Raw genomic sequence first — 18,248 nt, 5'->3', positions numbered from 1 at the left:
CAAGGTGAGCAATTTCTGGGGAAAACACAGGTCAGTTTGGGATTAGACACAGAGCAATGCTGCCTCTATTCCGTTAAACTGAAAGTAAACCTCCCTCAACACTGTGCTGTACCTGTCTTAGGAGTGTTTGGTGGGGACTATGGTAGGTACAGAATAAGGATCTATCTACACAGATTTAGCAACATATGTAAACCCAAATCTCAGAACAGAGCCACCTACAGGCCTGACACAGCCTTATTTCCCATTTCAGCATTTTCTGGTTCAATTTAATTTCATGTCTGAATACTCACTGTGTAATACTTCAGTTTGCGGTTGTGCATATGAATGATATTGTTGCAAACTCCATTCAAGAAATCCTGGGAATGAGATACAAGGACAAGGATCCGGGAGAATCTGGTGGAAGGAGCAAAAAACATAGCAAATCAAAATTTTATTAAAGGTGAAATTTTGAAACATATTTTCAGTACTCCCAGCAGCCCTGGTATTCAGATGATCTAACTGAATAAATTTATCACCAGACTTCAATGCAATTGCAAAGAATTAATAAAATGTTCTCCTTTTGTATTTTACCCAGTAACTACCTAGCCTGGGATCAGACATTGACACCGGGTAGATAAAATCCCCAAAGTCTCAGCCCTCCGATCAATAATCACAATATTCAAAAAGCCAATTAGAATCCAACCCTACTGTGCTCAAAAGGAGGCAAGAATAAAAACAGATTGTACAACAGGAGGTGCAGCACTATTGAATAAAAATGTTCATTTTTGTTAGGGGAAGTGTCAAACACTTACAACAACATGCCCAGGCCCACATTCCACAAGTCCAACTGCCTTGGACACCTAAACACACCTTTCCAAAGAAAGAATTTCCAGTGGGCTGTAGGAAAAATTATTGACTAATGCTTCAGAGTAGTCAAGTTCCCACAATTCATGCTCCTCCAGTAGAACAGGAAGAATAGGAGTGTTTGCATTCCCTGGGACTAATGACTGTTTCTTCACTGATCAAAATTGTGCTTCCGTCAGCTGGCACAGATCAGATTTCCTGTGCTGAAACCATGATTCCAAGTTAACATACCCATATGAAGCATATTCACCGACATCATACAAGTGCATAAGACATAGTATCAAAATTAGCACACACCTAAAGGTGCCGCTACAGCCTGGATGAAGATTAACCCGCACTAGTCCTGATATACACCAAAGGATTCTTGCGTATACAACCCCAAATGTCAATCCATCACTGCAGCACTGTGTAATCGCTACAAGCCTGTGGGCAGCAAATTCCCTGCAACAGCACAGCCAGATAAAGAGACACTTACGATTTCAATTCTTCTTCCAGCCACACACAGGCATCCAAATCGAGGTGATTTGTCGGCTCATCTAACAAAAGCATGAAGGGTTTGATAAATAATGCTCTAGGGAAAAAAAAAGAGAAACCATAGCAATCACAAACAGCCAGACATAAATGGAGCTCAACTGCAATAACAACTTTGAATATTTCTTATCTATAGGAATTTTGCTGCAGTACCAGACTTTTCTGCTAGGGGGGGAAGCTGACAGAGAGGTTCAGACGTTTGATGCCAGCAATGATCTACCCAAGTCAATCAGCACTGGTCATACTTGTATATACTAACTAAATTCATATTTAGTTACTGGAATAAAATTTAATAAAAACTAGAGAATCATAATTTACATTATTAGAATTTGTGGATAATGAATTAAAAAGGAGCTCATGATACAGGATGCTAGAATTGGAGATGCAGAACAAACCCGGAATTATCCCAAGCAAAAGCTCAATTTCTACAGAGCATGATCCAAACTCAACACAAAGTGATGCGTAACTAGCCCAATGGGGCTGAGAGACGAGAAAATAAATCAGGAAGCAGACTGGGAATCCGGACTTCGCTGCTAAATCCAATAGGTGCAATGACAACGAGCGAGAAAACAAAAGAAAGAACCAACAGCAAAGAAGGGGGAAAACCAGCTCATCCTGAGATTACATGAAGAGCTCTTGCCTTCCCTGCAGCACCATCTCATGCTTGGTTACCTTGCAAGGGCCACTCTCATCCTCCAGCCTCCACTAAAATCCTTCATCATCTTCCGCTGCATGGCTGGTGAAAACCCTAACCCATGGAGAATCCGGGATGCTCGCATTTCTGCCTTGTCTGCATCCAATTCCTCCAAACGGTCATAGATCTGCAGAAGTTTCTCACACTCCGCTGGGGGAGGGGGTGGGAGATAAGAGAGAGAGAAAAAAATAGAGCTGAAGATCAAATACAACTGGGTACAATAGCACAGTTTGTGCTGGTCACTATGCACACCAACCACATTTACAATCAATCAACCATTCTTCACATGTTGGAGTAGCTAGCAAGAACTTGAACACAGCAAAGTTCACACTTAGCTATACTCTGTATATACAGCAGGTCCATTAGAGACCAAACACTGCATGGACAGTGCAAAGAATACCAACACAGTCCAGCAATGAAGTAACAATTAGCCATTGCCCCACAATCACATTAATCAGTGAAGGTCAACAGACATTCTTTAGGCTAGAGGAAGATGTATAGTGAGGAGAAGTTGTTCCAACTCACAGGAAGAACAAAAGGGCATGGATTTAAAATGACGTTTGAAATATGCAAGGATGACAAGACAAAAAAAAAATCTTCACATGTCATTAGGGTTTAGAATGTACTGTGAGGAACGTTCAGTTGAGGCATTCAAGAGGGTATTGGATGGTTATCTAAACAGCGAGTGTGTACAATGAGTATGGGGATAAAGGAGATTGATAGTAGCTAACAAAACTAGTTTGAAAAGCCAGCACAGGCATAATGGGCCAGTTAGTCTCCTTCTGCACCGTAAGAATTCTTGATCAAATGGGCCAATGGGCTGAGGACTGGCAGATGGATTTTAATTTAGATAAATGCGTGGTGCTGCATTTTGGAAAAGCAAATGTTAGCAGGACTTCTACACTTAATGGTAAGGTCCTGGGGAGTGTTGCTGAACAAAAAGACCTTGGAGTGCAGGTTCATAGCTCCTTGAAAGTAGAGTCACAAGTAGATAGGATAGTGAAGGTGGCGTTTATTGGTCAGAGCATTGAGTATAGGAGTTGGGAGGTCATGTTGTGGCTGTACAGGACATTGGTTAGGCCACTTTTGGAATATTGTGTGCAATTCTGGTCTCCTTCCTATCAGAAGGATGTTGTGAAACTTGAAAGGGTTCAGAAAAGACTTACAAGGATGTTGCCAGGGTTTGAGGATTTGAGCTATTGGGAGAGGTTGAGTAGGCTGGAGCTATATTCCCTGGAGCGTCAGATGCTAAAGGGTGACCTTATAGAGGTTTATAAAATCATGAGGGGCAGGGATAGGGTAAATAGACAAGATCTTTTCCCTGGGGTGGAGAAGTCCAGAACTAGAGGGCATAGGTTTAGGCTGAGAGGGGAAAGATATAAAAGGGACCTAAGGGGCAACATTTTCATACACAGTGTGACTTGGGTATGGAATGAGCTGCCAGAAAAACTGGTGGAGGCTGGTATAATTACAGCATTTAAAAGGCATCTGGATGGGTATATGAATAGGAAGTGTTTAGAGGGATATGAGCCAAGTGCTGGCAAATGGGATTAGATTAGGTTAGGATATCTGGTCAGCATGGATGAATCAGACCAAAAGGTCTGTTTCCATGCTGTACCTCTCTACGACTCTAACTCTGCGATTCTGAGATTACAACCCTGCTCTCATTCTAATTGCTCTCATTCTACTGGTTTCAACTTTGGCCCCCATATTGAGAAAGGACCTACTGGAATTGGGCCAAGTTCAAAAGAGACCCTCTAGGTTGATTGTTGGGATTTAGGGATTAATTTATTAAAAATGGCTTAACAGATTATGCCTTTATTCATTAGCATTTAGAAGAATGAGAGGTTATATGTTTGAAACAAACAAGATTCCGAGAGGGGTCTGACAGGGTCAATACAGATTTTTCCATTCGTAGGGGATCATTAAAGTTGGGGAAATTAATTTTTTTAAAAATGAGAAGCAAATGACTTTCCTCTCCCAGAAGGTAGTAAATGCCTGGGATCTTTGAACCAAGGGATGGTGAAGGCTAGATTACAAAGTATTTAAGGATGAGGTCTTCAGATATATTTTTGAAATATCAGGAAGTTGAGAGCTATGACTGAACTGGCACAAAAGGATTGGAGGGCAAATCAGTCATGATCTTGTTGAATGGTGATAGTCTCGGGTTTGAGGGGCTGAATGGCCTACTTCTGCTCCTATTCCTTATGTTCCTATGTAATTCCGTGTGATACTGCCAGCATTTAGATGAACCATAAAATCCAAGGTTCCTTCTGCTTTGATAGATACAAAGAGTGACAGGTGAAGAGCATATGAAGAGCCTTCAAGGCATTTTAGACAAGTTGAGGTGAGTGGGCAAATGCATAGCAGATGCAATACAATGTGGATCACAGCAAAGTTGTCTACTTGAAGAGGAAAAACATAATGGCAAGGTATTATTTAAACAAGTAAATGCTGATAAACAAAGGGACTTTTGTTCACCAATCATTCAAAGTAAAAATGCAGGTTCAGCAAATAGTTAGGGAGACAAATGGCATGTTGGTCTTCATTCCAAAAGGGTTTGAATACAAAAGCAAGAATGTCTTTCTGTACTCGTACATGGCCTTGGGAAGACCACACCTCAGTACAGTCTATAGTTGTGGTCTCCTTACCCAGGATATATACCTCCCACAGAGGAAAGGCAGCAAAGAATCATCAGACCAATTCCTGGGATGGCAGGTTTGACAAACAAGGAGAAACCAGATTGACTGAGCCTCCATTAGCTGGATAGAGAACATCTACTTGAAATGCTTAAAACTCAAAGGAGTTGGGTAGATTGGATGCTAGAGGGTCCAGAACAATGGTCACAGTCACAAAGAAAGACCAAGATGAGGAAAAATTTCTTCACAGAGGGTGGTAAACCTGTAGAATTATCTACAACACAATGCTGTTGAGCCAAAATATTTGAACATACATGAGCAATAAATGGTTAGATTTCTAGCCACTAAAGCTATAATGGGATAAACTGAGTGAGCAGACCCCTAATGGAAAAACAAAGTAAAATGGATAGTTACAGTCTTCATGGGCCAGACGCTCTGCTTCTTTCTCCAGCTCAATACGTTCATTATCCACCTCAATCACACATTCGAGTGGTGTTTTGTCACTGGGTGGCATCTCCCGTGTAAGATGGTAAATGTCAATGTGCTCTGGAATTGGTAACTCCCGATGGCCCAGAGCAGATAGCAGCATGGATTTCCCTGAAGAGGGGAAGATATAAATTAGTGACTGAAATCCAGAAAAACTGTGAGTTCCATCCCTTAGACTCTAGGACAACTCAGAAAATCCAACTATTACCAAGATAGCCAAGGACACCAATATAATGATCTGGAAAAGACCCTTTCTAAATTCCAGACTCATTGGCCAGAATGCCACATGCTTCATGTGTTCTAGTCCAACCAGCAAGTGGCCCTTCACAAAGGCCAACAGTATGTTACTGCTGATTTTCAGATTTATCATGCTCCCGCTGCGAAAGGTAATCATTCGCATAGTCAAGGAAAAGACACTGTATAAAACAATAGGCAGCAGCTGTCAACTTTCATAATATTACAGAGTTTTAAACTACAAGAATTTCAAGGTATCTGTCTTTGCTCATTGAGTGTGTGACCTTACCAGTTCCATTGAGACCAATCAGCCCATAACGCCGGCCAGAATTTAGCTCAAGCTTTGTGTCGCTCAGTAACTCCTGTCCATGGAAAGTGAGTGACAGGTTAATGATGTGAACATCCGTGCTATTAGGGTGCGAGGCCAGTACCCCTGTGACTGCTCGTGCTGCTGCTTTCTTCAACTCAAAATCATCAAGCTCATTGGTAATTTGTGCCACTCCTGTGGAAGGAGGAATAAAAATCATATCACAATACCGGGGTATGTCAAAGTGGTAACGAAAGCCAGGTCTGGCTGAGAAGACACCAAAGCACATGGCATGAGATTGTTACAACCTGGGATAGCACATTGTTAATCAAGTCTCTCTGTTCCCGGAATCATACCAAGTTTTTTTCTAATGTATGCACAGTATCCCAAACTTTCTTGACCTTCAGACTAAGATCGATAGAAAGCATAGACCAGATTTCTGCATTGAACAAGAATTATTTATTATAATTAGACTATTGCTACAGGTAAACAAATAAGCCACTGGCAGATAACACTACTAAAACTCGGATCCCTTTATAAACTTCATCTCTCACACATATAGAGGACAACAGATCATTCACAGAGATAGGAAAAAAAATGGCCAGTTTTTCCTTTCCTATTCTAACGTTGAGATTACTATTCTTCATCTAAACAGGCCTTCCATGTTTACTTACCTTTCTCTGGAGACTTCCACAAGTTTGAGAGTAGGACAGAGTGATTGATTCACTCAGGAAGTCTGGTTTATCAATTCAAAAGTCTCAGCTAAGAAACTGCTGGTTTTCTTAAAAGTTGAAATGGAGTTTTTTTTTTAAAACTGCAGAGAACAACACAGCTTTGTCTCTTCCTCTTTCTGAAACTTGTTTCCAGTTCCAACCTGATCAGTTAGGTGAGAACCAATCAGATTTTCTTGTAAACAACTCCTCAGCTCCTGACTGTCTGCACAATACAGGTTCCCTTTGCCTCAAAAATACAGACCACAAGAGGTACTGAAATCCTTGCTGTGAAATTACGCAAACTTCTTTGAGAAGCTCTTTTTTATTGCAGTTCAGTTTTTAAAGACAAAAATAAAAATACATGGTCTTTACAGAACAGAGTTTGACTTTCAACCCAAACTGATTAGTCTACAGGCTGCAAGGATCCATAGGAACTGAACTGAATGCATGCTACGACTGGATGATCTTCTCTTTAGATATAACTGTATACAGTCTACAGCACAGATTGAGGACATTCGGTGCATGCCAGTGGTCCTGTGCCACATGAGCCTCTCTCTCCCCACTTCATCATACCCAATCAATAAATCCTTTCATTCCTTTCTCCCTCCCTCATGCACTTACCCAACTTACCACTCAGACTAAAGAGCTTTCTCCTGAATTCCCCACTGGATTAATGACTGTCTTCAGATTGTAAACTCTACCATTGGGTTTCCCCCAACAAGTAGAAGCATCTTCTCTTCAACTATTTGCTCAAGACCTTTCAGAATTTTAATGAACAGACTTTATCAGAATAGATACAGAAAGGCTGTTTTCCATTGTGGAAGGCATTCTCTCAGAATACGGGATCACTCATTTAAGGCAGAGATGAAGAGGAATCTCACCTCTTATGGGGTTCTGAATCTGTGGAATTCTTTATCAGAGGACTGTTGAGGTTGGATCATTTAGTGTATTCAAGGCTGAGGTAAAGGTTTCTAATTAGCAAGGGAATCAAGGATTATGGGGATAAGGTGGGAAAATGGAGTTGAGGATTATGTCACAAAGCTAGTCCCTTTTTTTTCCCTGAAGGCTGTTTCTTGGCTCACGGAGACTCTGTCCTTGATTTTTTTCAGAGGGGCAATAAACCGGGCCGGGCTCCGAACAGTCTGATTTGGCACAGAGATTAAAGGGTATTGACAGGCTGTTTTCTTAAAATATGTAAACAGATGAGATTTCAGGCCAAAGTGGTCAGGTTTTAGAAGTGACCTGTACAGAGAAAGGGGAGTGATCAGCTCTCGAGCTGAGCTGAGCAGTTTATAGTTTGGTTAGGAGTTCAACAGTGATCTCTCCCTTTCTCTCCCCCCAATTCAGCCCTTCTAACTTCAATCTGTAAACACGTGTTCCATTTATACTGGTTTTTAAGGGGGTTTGCTTATTGGGACTGCTGTGTATATTCAGAACAGCATAATTAGGTCTAGTTCGGATAGCCTGAGTTCTGTAGGGGTTCTTTATGCTGTTCTTTGTATTTCACTGTGTAATTTTGTGAATAAATTTTGTGTCTGTTTTAAACCTGGTCGTCAACCTCACTAACTTAATCCTGGTAATTTTCACTATGCACTTACCAAAACAAATTGCAAAGTTATGGTATGAGCTGTCTGCTTCAGAATGTTTTGAGTGGTCTAGCCTAGTCCATAGTAATTATCAGATCAATCATTATCTCACTGAGTGGTGGAATAAACGTGATGGGCTGAACAATCTACTTCTGCGTCTAATGGTCTTATTAGCTAATGGAGCAAACAGGGGTGTTATTAAACATCCACCTGAAAGGCAGTACCACAACAGTGTGAATCTGCCACCTTCTGATGATACAGCATTCCCACAGCACTGTTTTTCAGTGATAGCCTTGATCATATCTTCAAGTCTTCGAGGAATGCTTCAATTTTAGTGATTGGAGCTGCCTGTCCTACCAATTGTGAAAAGGTTAACATACAAAAAATGCTCAACGACTCAAACATGGTAACTACTCCACCTCCCAGGAAACTGGTCATACAAAGACAGGAGAAGCATGTTGGAAGAAAGCCACGGTTGACAATTTAATTCAATACCACAGGGAAACCAACATGTGTAACTGGAAAAGTGTTGTAGTAGTTAAGGTAGCCCATGTGGATCAGGCTGGTCTGGGGAGAGGGACAGCCTGCAGGGGTTAGCAGAGGGAGATGATGTTCAAATTGATAACGGAAGTTCCTACCTGCATCATGAACAGAAGAGCCATTCAGTTGCGGCGTTTCTGAATTGTCCATCCTCTCTACACCAACGTCACCATTTTCCTCAGGTGCATCAATGGTCTTGGGTTTACGCTGACGAGCCTTTGCAGCTTCCTTCTTCTTAGCTGCCTTTTTCTTGGCCAAATCAGAAGGCATGGCTATTGGTTTGTATGAATTAATGGAAGTACAATCTGTGGAAACAAAACACTGATTAAAAATTAAACTCTTCCCTTAATACATCTTTCACTCAATATGGGAGGTGATAGAATATAGAACAGTACAGCACAGTACAGCCCCTTTGGCCCTTGATGTTGTGCAAACCTTTTATCCTATTCTATGACCAAACTAAACTACATACCCTTCATTTTACTGTTATCCATGTGCCTATTCAAGAGTTGCTTAAACATCCCTAAAGTATCTGATTCTACTACCACTACTGGCAGTGCATTCCATGCACCCACCACACACTGTACAGATCCAACTTCTGACACCTCGCTGAAACCTTCCTCCAATCACCTTAAAATTATGCCCCATTCTGACAGCCATTTCTGCCTGGGGAAAAAGGCTTCGATTATTCACTCTATCTATGCCTCTTATTAGCTTGTACATCTCTATCAAGTCACATCTCAGCCTTCTTTGCTCCAATGAGAAAAGCCCTAGCTCCCTCAACCTTTCTTCATAATGTGGTATTGTGGGGAACATTTAACACTGCATTATGGGAAAAAAAATGGTTAATTCTAGAGTTATAGTTCAGTAGGTTAAAAGACTAAAGGTCAGAAACAGCTTTCAGGACCAGGCCAAATGTAAACAAATTCCGTAAGTTTGATAAAACTTCAGTAATCTTTTTCATGGCTCCTTGTATATTTCGAACTGTAGATTTTAGCCTAAACAAAAGGTCCGTATAATAGAAAGTGTCATGGAATGGTGCAAATAATTAATTTTTTTAAACTAAGGTTCGGTGTTACAGATGACGCACATTTCATGATAATCTGTAAGTGCTCAGCATATTTTAATGTGTTCATTTTCTTTTGTAAGGCACGAAACTTGGAAGGAAAATAGGGAAGGACCTGGATCCCTCTTCTTTCAAAGTCTCAGCCAAACGGCTGCAGTATTTACAAAAAAGGCTGATTGTTGTCAGTTCAATTGATTTTTGAGTATTGTTGATTTCTTTTGCTCTCATGGATCCCTGCTAAATAAATTCTGCTTCAACAATAAGACATGCCCTCAGTCCAGGCAACATCCTGGAAAATCTCCTTTGCATTCTCTCTAAAGCTTCTACATCATTCCTGTAATGAGAACTGGACACAATTTCCAAGTGCAATCTAACCAGGGCTCTATAGAGCTGCAGTATAACCTCATGGCTCTTAAACTCAATCCCCCCTGTTAATGAAAGCCAACACACCAAACACCTTCTTAACAACCCTATCAACTTGGGTGGCAACTTTGAGGGAATCTATGGACATGGACCCAAGATCCCTCTGTTCCTCCACACTGCCAAGAATCCTGCCTTTAACCCTGTATTCTGCATTCAAATTCAACCTTCCAAAATGAATCACTTCACACTTTTCCAGGTTGAATTCCATCTGCCACTTCGAAGCCCAGCTCTGCACCCTGTCAATGTTCCATTGCAACCTACAACAGCCCCTCCATACTATCTACAACTCCACCAATCTTCGTGTCATTAGCAAACTTACTAACCCACCCTACCACTTTCTCTTCCAAGTCATTTATAAACATTACAAAGAACAGCGATCCCTGTGGAACACCACTGGTCACTGAGTTCCAGGCTGAATACTATCCATCTACCACCCTCTGTCTTCTATGGGCCAGCCAATTCTATATCCAGACAGCCAGATTTCCCTGTACCCCATGCGTCCTTACTTTCTGAATGAGCCTACTTTGGGAAACCTTATCAAACACATTGCTAAAATCCATGTACACCACATTCACTGCTCTACCTTCAACGCATTTTGTCACATCCTCAAAGAATTCAATGAGGCTGTAGGCATGACCTGGCCCTCTCAAAGCCACGCTGACTGTCTCAAATCAAACTCTGGTTTTACAAGTAACCATAAATCCTGTCTCTCAGAATCCTCTCCTATAATTTGCCCATCACAGATTTAAGACTGACTAGTCTGTAATTCCCAGGATTATCCCTCTTCTCTTTCTTGAATTGGGGAAAAACATTTGCCACCCTCTAATCATCTGGCATTCCTCTTATTGAAACTAAAATTCTTACTGGATGCAGCGGGGACATTGCACAAAGACGTGTTCTAGGATAAGGAGAGTTTCATGACAAGGGATAGGCCATTTTGGAAATTGACAAGAACCTTTTTTTTAAAACTAGAGGACAGTGTCTTTGGAATCCTTTGAAAGTTGATAGAGTATGTTCAAGTACAGTGTGATAGATTTCTAGATACTAATGATATCATGTTATCTAGGGATAACATGGGAATGATTATAATTGATATGACGGGACAAATAATAGTATGGCCAAATAGGCAGATGTCACTAAATAGATAGGAAAGCAAGTTGCAGAAAAAGATTTACAACCAGATACGGATAGGTTAAGTTAGTGGGCCAAAATTTGGCAGATGGAGGTTGACATGGAGAACTGAAATGCTCTCCATTTTGATCAGAAGAATAGAAATGCAACTTATTATCTAAATGGAGAGTAACTTCAGAGTGCTTTGGTGCAGAGAGACCTGGGCATCCTTGTGCATGAACTGCAGAAGCTAGAATACAGATACACTGCCTAAAAAGGAAGCCAAATGGAATTTTTACATTCGTTACTACAGGAAGAGTGTAAAAAAGTATGGAACAAAAACAAAAGGTTGCTGGAAATGCTCAGCAGGTCTGGCAGCATTTGTGAAGAGAAATCAAAGTTAATATTATGGGTCCAGTGACCCTTCCTCAGAACTGATGGTAGCAAGGTAAGTGTTGGTTTATATGCAGAAGACAGGATGAGGGAGAGGTAAGGAGCAAACAATAGGTAGAGATACAGCCTGAGCTCTCTTTAGGCTCCATCGCTACCTATCGTTTGCTCCTTACCCCTTCCCTCATCCTGTCTTCTGCATATAAACCAACACTTACCTTGCTACCATCAGTTCTGAGGAAGGGTCACTGGACCCATAATATTAACTTTGATTTCTCTTCACAAATGCTGCCAGACCTGCTGAGCATTTCCAAAGATTTCTGTTTTTTTGTGATTTACAGCATCTTACATTAACAGCACAGAGGTGGAACGAATGAAGAGTGTCAAGGTCTTGGGAGTGGTCAACAACAAGCTTTCTTGGATTCTTGATGTGGAGCCACTGGTTACGAAGACCCAACAACATCTCTTCTTCCTCAGGCACCTCAGGAAATTTGGCATGACAGTGAATACCTTTGCCAACTTTTATAGGTGTGCCATTGAGAGCATTCTGTCTGGATGTATCACTACCTGGTGTGGCAACTGTACCATTCAAGATCGGAGAAGGTTACAGAGAGTGGTGAACTCGGCCCGGACAATCACAAAGACCAACCTCCCATCTATAGAATCCATCTACCAGGCCCGCTGACAAGGAAAGGCCACCAACATTCTCAAAGATCCATCCCCCACCCTGGCAATGTTTGTCAACAACCTCTACCGTCGGGGAGAAGGTACAGAAGCCTGAACACACACATCAGCCGGTTGCGAAACAGTTTTTATCCTACTGTTGTTAGAATACTGAATGGACTCTCAAACTCTTAGCATTCGCCTGTCCCTGTGTTTTTGTTTTTGCTGCTGTTTACCTATTATTTACTATCTATGCTATTTAACTCTGATCTGTCTGTATTGCTCGCAAGACAAAGCTTTTCATGGTGCCTCAGTATATGTGACAATCAATTCAATTCAATTCCACAGTTCTTTCAATTTTTATAAGTATGGACATGTTACTGCAACTGTACAAACACGTGTGGGATCACACCTGGTATATTGTATACAATTTTGATTCCCCTTATTTGGAGAGATGTTGCTGCATTGGAGGCAGCTCAGAGGAGATCTACAAGATTGATTCTAGACATGAAGAGTGTTATGACACAGGGTAAACCCTCCTGCTCAAATTAAACCAACACAGAAAGGATTTATCCTGTACAGTAATCTGTGAAATTTCGAGAGGCCAAGAACTACTTGAAGTAAAGATTAACAACTTTATTTCTTAAAGTATAACACAGAATAATTAACTAACAACTATTTACAACTCCTCCCTCTAACCTATCTTTTACTTTCCCTCCTATAATACTAGTCCGATAAAACCCTCCGATTCAGATTTACTGAAAAATTCAAATTTCAAAACCAGCCAGCTGTCGAATCTTCTATTTGGATCTTCCTGTGTCTTCTTTTTAGGGATTATGCTTCACAGGTCACAGATCCATGAAGGTACCTTTAAGACAGATATTTTCTGGGTAGTCTGCAGATGCTGGTGGCTTAGCAGCTCTCCTCCCAACTGTTCAATTTTCCCCAGTCAGGTAGTTCTGCTAGCTTTTAACTCCCTTAAAAGGTACAGTACACCCACATCTTCATAACAATAGCTTACCCTATTGAACAGTTTACACCTAAACTTGAATTTAGAAGATAAGAGATCTAACTAAGATAAACAATACACTAAAGCGGATTGACAAAGTAAACGCCCTCTTGTTGGGAATCAAGGATGAGTAATCATAGTTTTAAGATAAGGGCTAGAAGATTCAAATCAGAGAGGAGGAGAAATTACTTAGTCATAGAGTCATAGTCATAGAGACGTACAGCACGGAAACAGACCCTTCGGTCCAACACGTCCATGCTGACCAGATATCTTAATCTAATCTAGTCCCACCTGCCAGCACCCGGCCCATATCCCTCCAAACCCTTCCTATTCATTTACCCATCCAAATGCCTCTTAAATCTTGCAATTGTACTAGTCTCCACCACTTCCTCTGGCAGCCCATTCCATACACGTACCACCCTCTGTGTGAAAAAGTTGCCCCGTAAGTCTCTTTTACATCTTTCCCCTCTCACCCTAAACCTATGCCCTCTAGTTCTAGACTCGTCCACCCCAGGGAAAAGACTTGGTCTATCCATGCCCCTCAATTTTGCAAACTTCTTTCAGGTCACCCCTCAGCCTCCGATGCTCCAAGGAAAACAGCCCCAGCCTGTTCAGCCTCTCCCTATAGCTTAAATCCTCCAACCCTGACAACATCCTTGTAAATCTTTTCTGAACCCTTTCAAGTTACACAATATCTTTCTGATAGGAAGACCGGAATTGCACGCAATATTCCAACAGTGGCCTAACCAATGTCCTGTACAGCCGCAACTTCACCTCCCAACTCCTGTACTCAATACTCTGACCAATAAAGGAAAGCATACCAAAACGCCTTCTTCACTATCCTATCTATCTGCAACTCCACTTTCAAGGAGCTATGAACATCCATTCCAAGGTCTCTTTGTTCAGCAACACGCCCCAGGATATTACCATTAAGTGTATAAGTCCTGCTAAGATTTGCTTTCCCAAAATGCAGCCCCTCGCATTTATCTGAATTAAATTCCATCTGCCACTTCTCAGTCCATTGGCCCATCTGGTCCAGATCCTGTTGTAATCTGAAATAACCCTCTTTGCCAACCACCATCTTCCAGCACCTCACCTGTGGCTATCTATGATACAACTATCTCAGCAAGAGGCCCAGCAATCACTTCTTCAAATTCCCACAGAGTTCTAGGGTACACCTGATCAGGTCCTGGGGATTTATCCAACTTTATGCGTTTCAAGACATCCAGCACTTCCTCCTCTGTAATATACTTCTTTCAAAGGATCATGAATCTGTGGAATTCACTGTGTCAGAGTGTGGTGGACACTGGGACTTTAAGCAAATTTAAGATAGACAGATTTTTCATTAGTAACAGGTTGTAAGGTTATTAGATACAGACAGGAAAATGGAATGGAGGTGGAGTTGAAATCAGTCATGATCGTATTAATGCTGGAGCAGGTTCGAGGGGCTGAATTGCCTATGGTCATCTGTAACAGAACTGAGTGACACTTCAGAAAGTGCTGTATTGCTGTGTTATTACCATTGACTCAGGGTCAGAACCCACACATCACCAGCCACTAGCAAACCACTTGCTGATGGAACGTAGCCAGTGCTTACCCAACAGTGCTATCTAGTGCCAGCAATAACCAGATGGAAGTGGAAGAGGAAACTGACCAACTTGTTCCCTCTCCCCGCAAGGGTAAATTCTGAATGAAACAAGCTAACCCCTCACTTTTTGAGCAGAGGCCATAATTCAGTACGATTTGAGGTAATTATCGATTGGGAAAAAGTGTGGGGGCGCGTGGGGGTAATGTGGTGTGTGTTTTTAATATGCGAAGACAATATCTGGCCAAAATGAACTGGGGGCAGCAACATATCAGAAAATCATCATCACGAGAGTGGAGTATTTCAAAAGGGCAATAAGTGTGAAGTGCAGGGCTAACATATTTCCAGTCAAGAATGTGGTGCTGGAAAAGCACACCACATCAGGCAGCATCTGAGGAGCAGGAGAATCGATGTTTTGGGCAGAAGCCCTTCATCAGGAATCTTCCTCCTAACATATTTCCATAAAGCTGAATGGCAGGATCATAAAATCCAGAGAACTGTGGAAGTCAAGGAATGTACAAGTTTGGGTAAAAGAAAAAAAAGCTTAAGGTAGATACCAACACCTCAAAACAGCAAATGCTTTACATGATTACAGAAAGTGCAGAGGGTTATTTAGAAAAGAAATTAGGAGAGCAAAGAGAGGATACGAGAAAAGCAATAGTGGGTAATATTAAAGGAAAAATCAAACAAAAGCAAATCGTTGGAGAAACTCAGCAGGTCTGAGACACCTATTGTCACTGGACTTGAAACATTAATTCTGCTTTTTCTCCTCAGATGCTGCGTTTCTCGAACAATTTCCATATGTGTTTCAGAACTCCAGCACCTGCAGTTCTTTATTTTATTTTAAAGCAAAATCCAAAGGGATTTTAGAAATATTTTAGGGACAAGTGAATAAATTTTGTTTCTCATTCCTGACATTCCCCAAACAGGACCTCGTTTATTTTGTTGACCCCAATATGGACAACAACTGAATTGCTCCCCATCACTCCTGCAGAGGCTTGTAGAAGCTGGGTCATTAATTATATTTAAGGCTGAGAGAGACAGATTTTTAGTCAGAAGGGAATCAAGGATTATATGGTAAAAGCAGGAAAGTGGAGTTCAGGATTATCAGATCGAGTCATGATCTCATTGAATGGCAGAGCAGGCTCAATGGGCTGAATGGCCTACTTCAACTCCAGTATCTTATGGTCACAATAGATACTTAGTTGACCTAGCAACAGGAAAAAAATTCTTTCAAACATTTCTGACATCATTTACCCCCAACACTCCCCTGTTCCCAGTACATGATGACAACACCATGAGATGGAGAATATCAGAGAGTAAGAACTGTAAAAGTGAATCTGGAGGTGGTCTTAAACACAGAACACAAAGAAAAAACGTGAATTCAGACAAGATTTTTCACACTTTAGAAGGACCTAGAGTCAGTCACAGCCATTTGAGGTTGTCATGAAGAACAAAACACCGAGACAATGCTTTAAAGAGCTATCAGAAGGGAATTTCACTCCACTATACTTCATACATGTAGCAAATTTATCCCCAACAAATTGGCTAGATCTTTGTAAAGTCTCTCCACAAATTTCTGCTTCCCTGTACCAGTCTTCAAAATCGCCTCTGTCACCTCTGTGGCCTTGACACTTATCCCAAAATGTGGCCCCCAGAATTGGATTCCATACTTCAGCTAACATCAACCAACATTTGCTTCCTTGCTTTGTAGTGCATGCCTCAATTTATAAAGCCCAGGATAAAGCAGATCCACTCAATAATGAGCAATGAAGTTGACTTTAAAGGTGACAATGATTTACAACTGCACTCTTATAGTTATCACCTGCCTCAAAAGTCTTTTGGTCCCTAAATGGAACAAAAGAGCTAAACTCCAGAAGAAGTGGGTGTGTCTAATCTTGGGTTTGGAAGGATGAGAGGGGATCTGATTGAAACTTGGGAGCATATAGAGGCCTAGATACAAGCGAGAGTGGAGAAGATGTTTCCACAAGTAGGAGAGACAAAGACCCTAATGCACAGCCTCACGGTGAATGGTCAAACCTTTAGAACAAAGTTGGAAAGGAACTTGTTTAGCCAGAGTGTGATGAATCTGTGGAACTCACTGCTACAGAGAGCTGTGGAGCCTAAGACATTGAGTGTCTTTAAAAAAAGAGATACATAGGTTCCTAATAGGTTAGGAGGTGAGGCTTACAGGGAGAAGGCAGAAGAATGGGATTTAGGGACATATCAATCATGATCAAATGGTACAGCAGACTCAATGGGCCAAATGGCCTAAATCTGTGTCTGCACTTTCTGGTCTTATGGATATCAAGACCACACTTGGTCACATTTGACATTACCCTGATCTGAGATGGCATCGTAGGACTCCTGAGTTGGAGCACATCCACTCCATCTATTTCTTATATATTTTCCTCCCTTTCTACTTACCTCCTGTCCTCAGTCAGCATCGGTGGTGGCAAGCTGAGCCATCCCAGGCCCTGGACATGAGCTCAGCTTGGACCCCAGGCCTCAGGACAAGGCCAGCATGGGCTCATCTGCTTTTATTCTTTTTCCTTCTTTCTCTACTTTAGAAGGATTGATATGCATAACTTTTTATTTTATTTCTTTATTTTTTTCATTTATATCTAAGATTTTGTACCTGGACCCCTTTGTACCTAAGATGGCACAGGAAATAGCAACGTTGTACTCATGCATCTCTGTACTTGAATACATCACAATAAAGCTGAAAATGTGTTGCTGGAAAAGCACAACAGGTCAGTCAGCATCCAAGGAACAGGAGAATCGACGTTTCAGGCATGAGCCCTTCTTCAGGGCTGTGTGTCTGTGTAGTGCAATGGTGATCACCTGTAATGTGACATGAACCCAAGGTCCCGGTTGAGGCCCTCCCTATGGGTACCAAACTTAACTATCAGCCTCTGCTCGGAAAGTGGCCGAGCAGAGGCTGATAGCTAAGTTTGGTACCCATAGGGAGGGCCTCAACTTGGACCTTGGGTTCATGTCACATTACAGGTGATCAGCATTGCACTACACACACAGATATTCCTACACAACACATACACTGTCACATACACAGGTACACACAGACACACACACTCCCACATGCACCCCCTCACAGACTTAAGACACTGCGCTCACTATACACACACACTTTCTCACACTCACAACCCCCATCCCAGAGACACACACACACACAGACAAAGACCCACATGCGCACATATTTTGTGGGGTGAATTTGTACTTGCAGAGTTACATTGCATTTCGCTCAAAAACTGCATACATTCATGTAGAACTCTGAGCCCAAAAACTGCATGAATTTATGTAAAACTCTGTTATCTCACTTTTTAGATTTAGACTCTATCTAAACATCAGGTCATAGACAGAGAACACTGGGGGCTAACACCTTCAACATATTGTCTAGCTATCACCATT

The 18,248-nt window shown here is 41.6% G+C and overlaps 1 protein-coding gene across 1 annotated transcript in view; it reads right to left on the bottom strand.

The window, feature by feature from the left end:
* Positions 1-18,248, bottom strand: part of abcf2a (ATP-binding cassette, sub-family F (GCN20), member 2a) — a 39,104-nt gene that overhangs the window by 19,926 nt on the left and 930 nt on the right. Inside the window, exons 2-7 of the mRNA XM_072569641.1 lie at positions 8,672-8,878; positions 5,717-5,929; positions 5,122-5,304; positions 2,047-2,218; positions 1,319-1,414; positions 291-393 (exon numbers count right to left, since the gene is read on the bottom strand). Coding sequence (XP_072425742.1) covers positions 291-393; positions 1,319-1,414; positions 2,047-2,218; positions 5,122-5,304; positions 5,717-5,929; positions 8,672-8,843 — 939 coding nt within the window. The 5' untranslated portion in view covers positions 8,844-8,878. The remainder of the gene's footprint in view (positions 1-290; positions 394-1,318; positions 1,415-2,046; positions 2,219-5,121; positions 5,305-5,716; positions 5,930-8,671; positions 8,879-18,248) is intronic.

This window comes from Chiloscyllium punctatum, chromosome 5 (genome assembly GCF_047496795.1).
Source record: "Chiloscyllium punctatum isolate Juve2018m chromosome 5, sChiPun1.3, whole genome shotgun sequence".
NCBI classification, from domain to species: domain Eukaryota; kingdom Metazoa; phylum Chordata; class Chondrichthyes; order Orectolobiformes; family Hemiscylliidae; genus Chiloscyllium; species Chiloscyllium punctatum.
The sequence above is the reverse complement of the archived record's forward strand: the minus strand, read 5'-3'. Positions and strand labels throughout refer to the sequence as shown.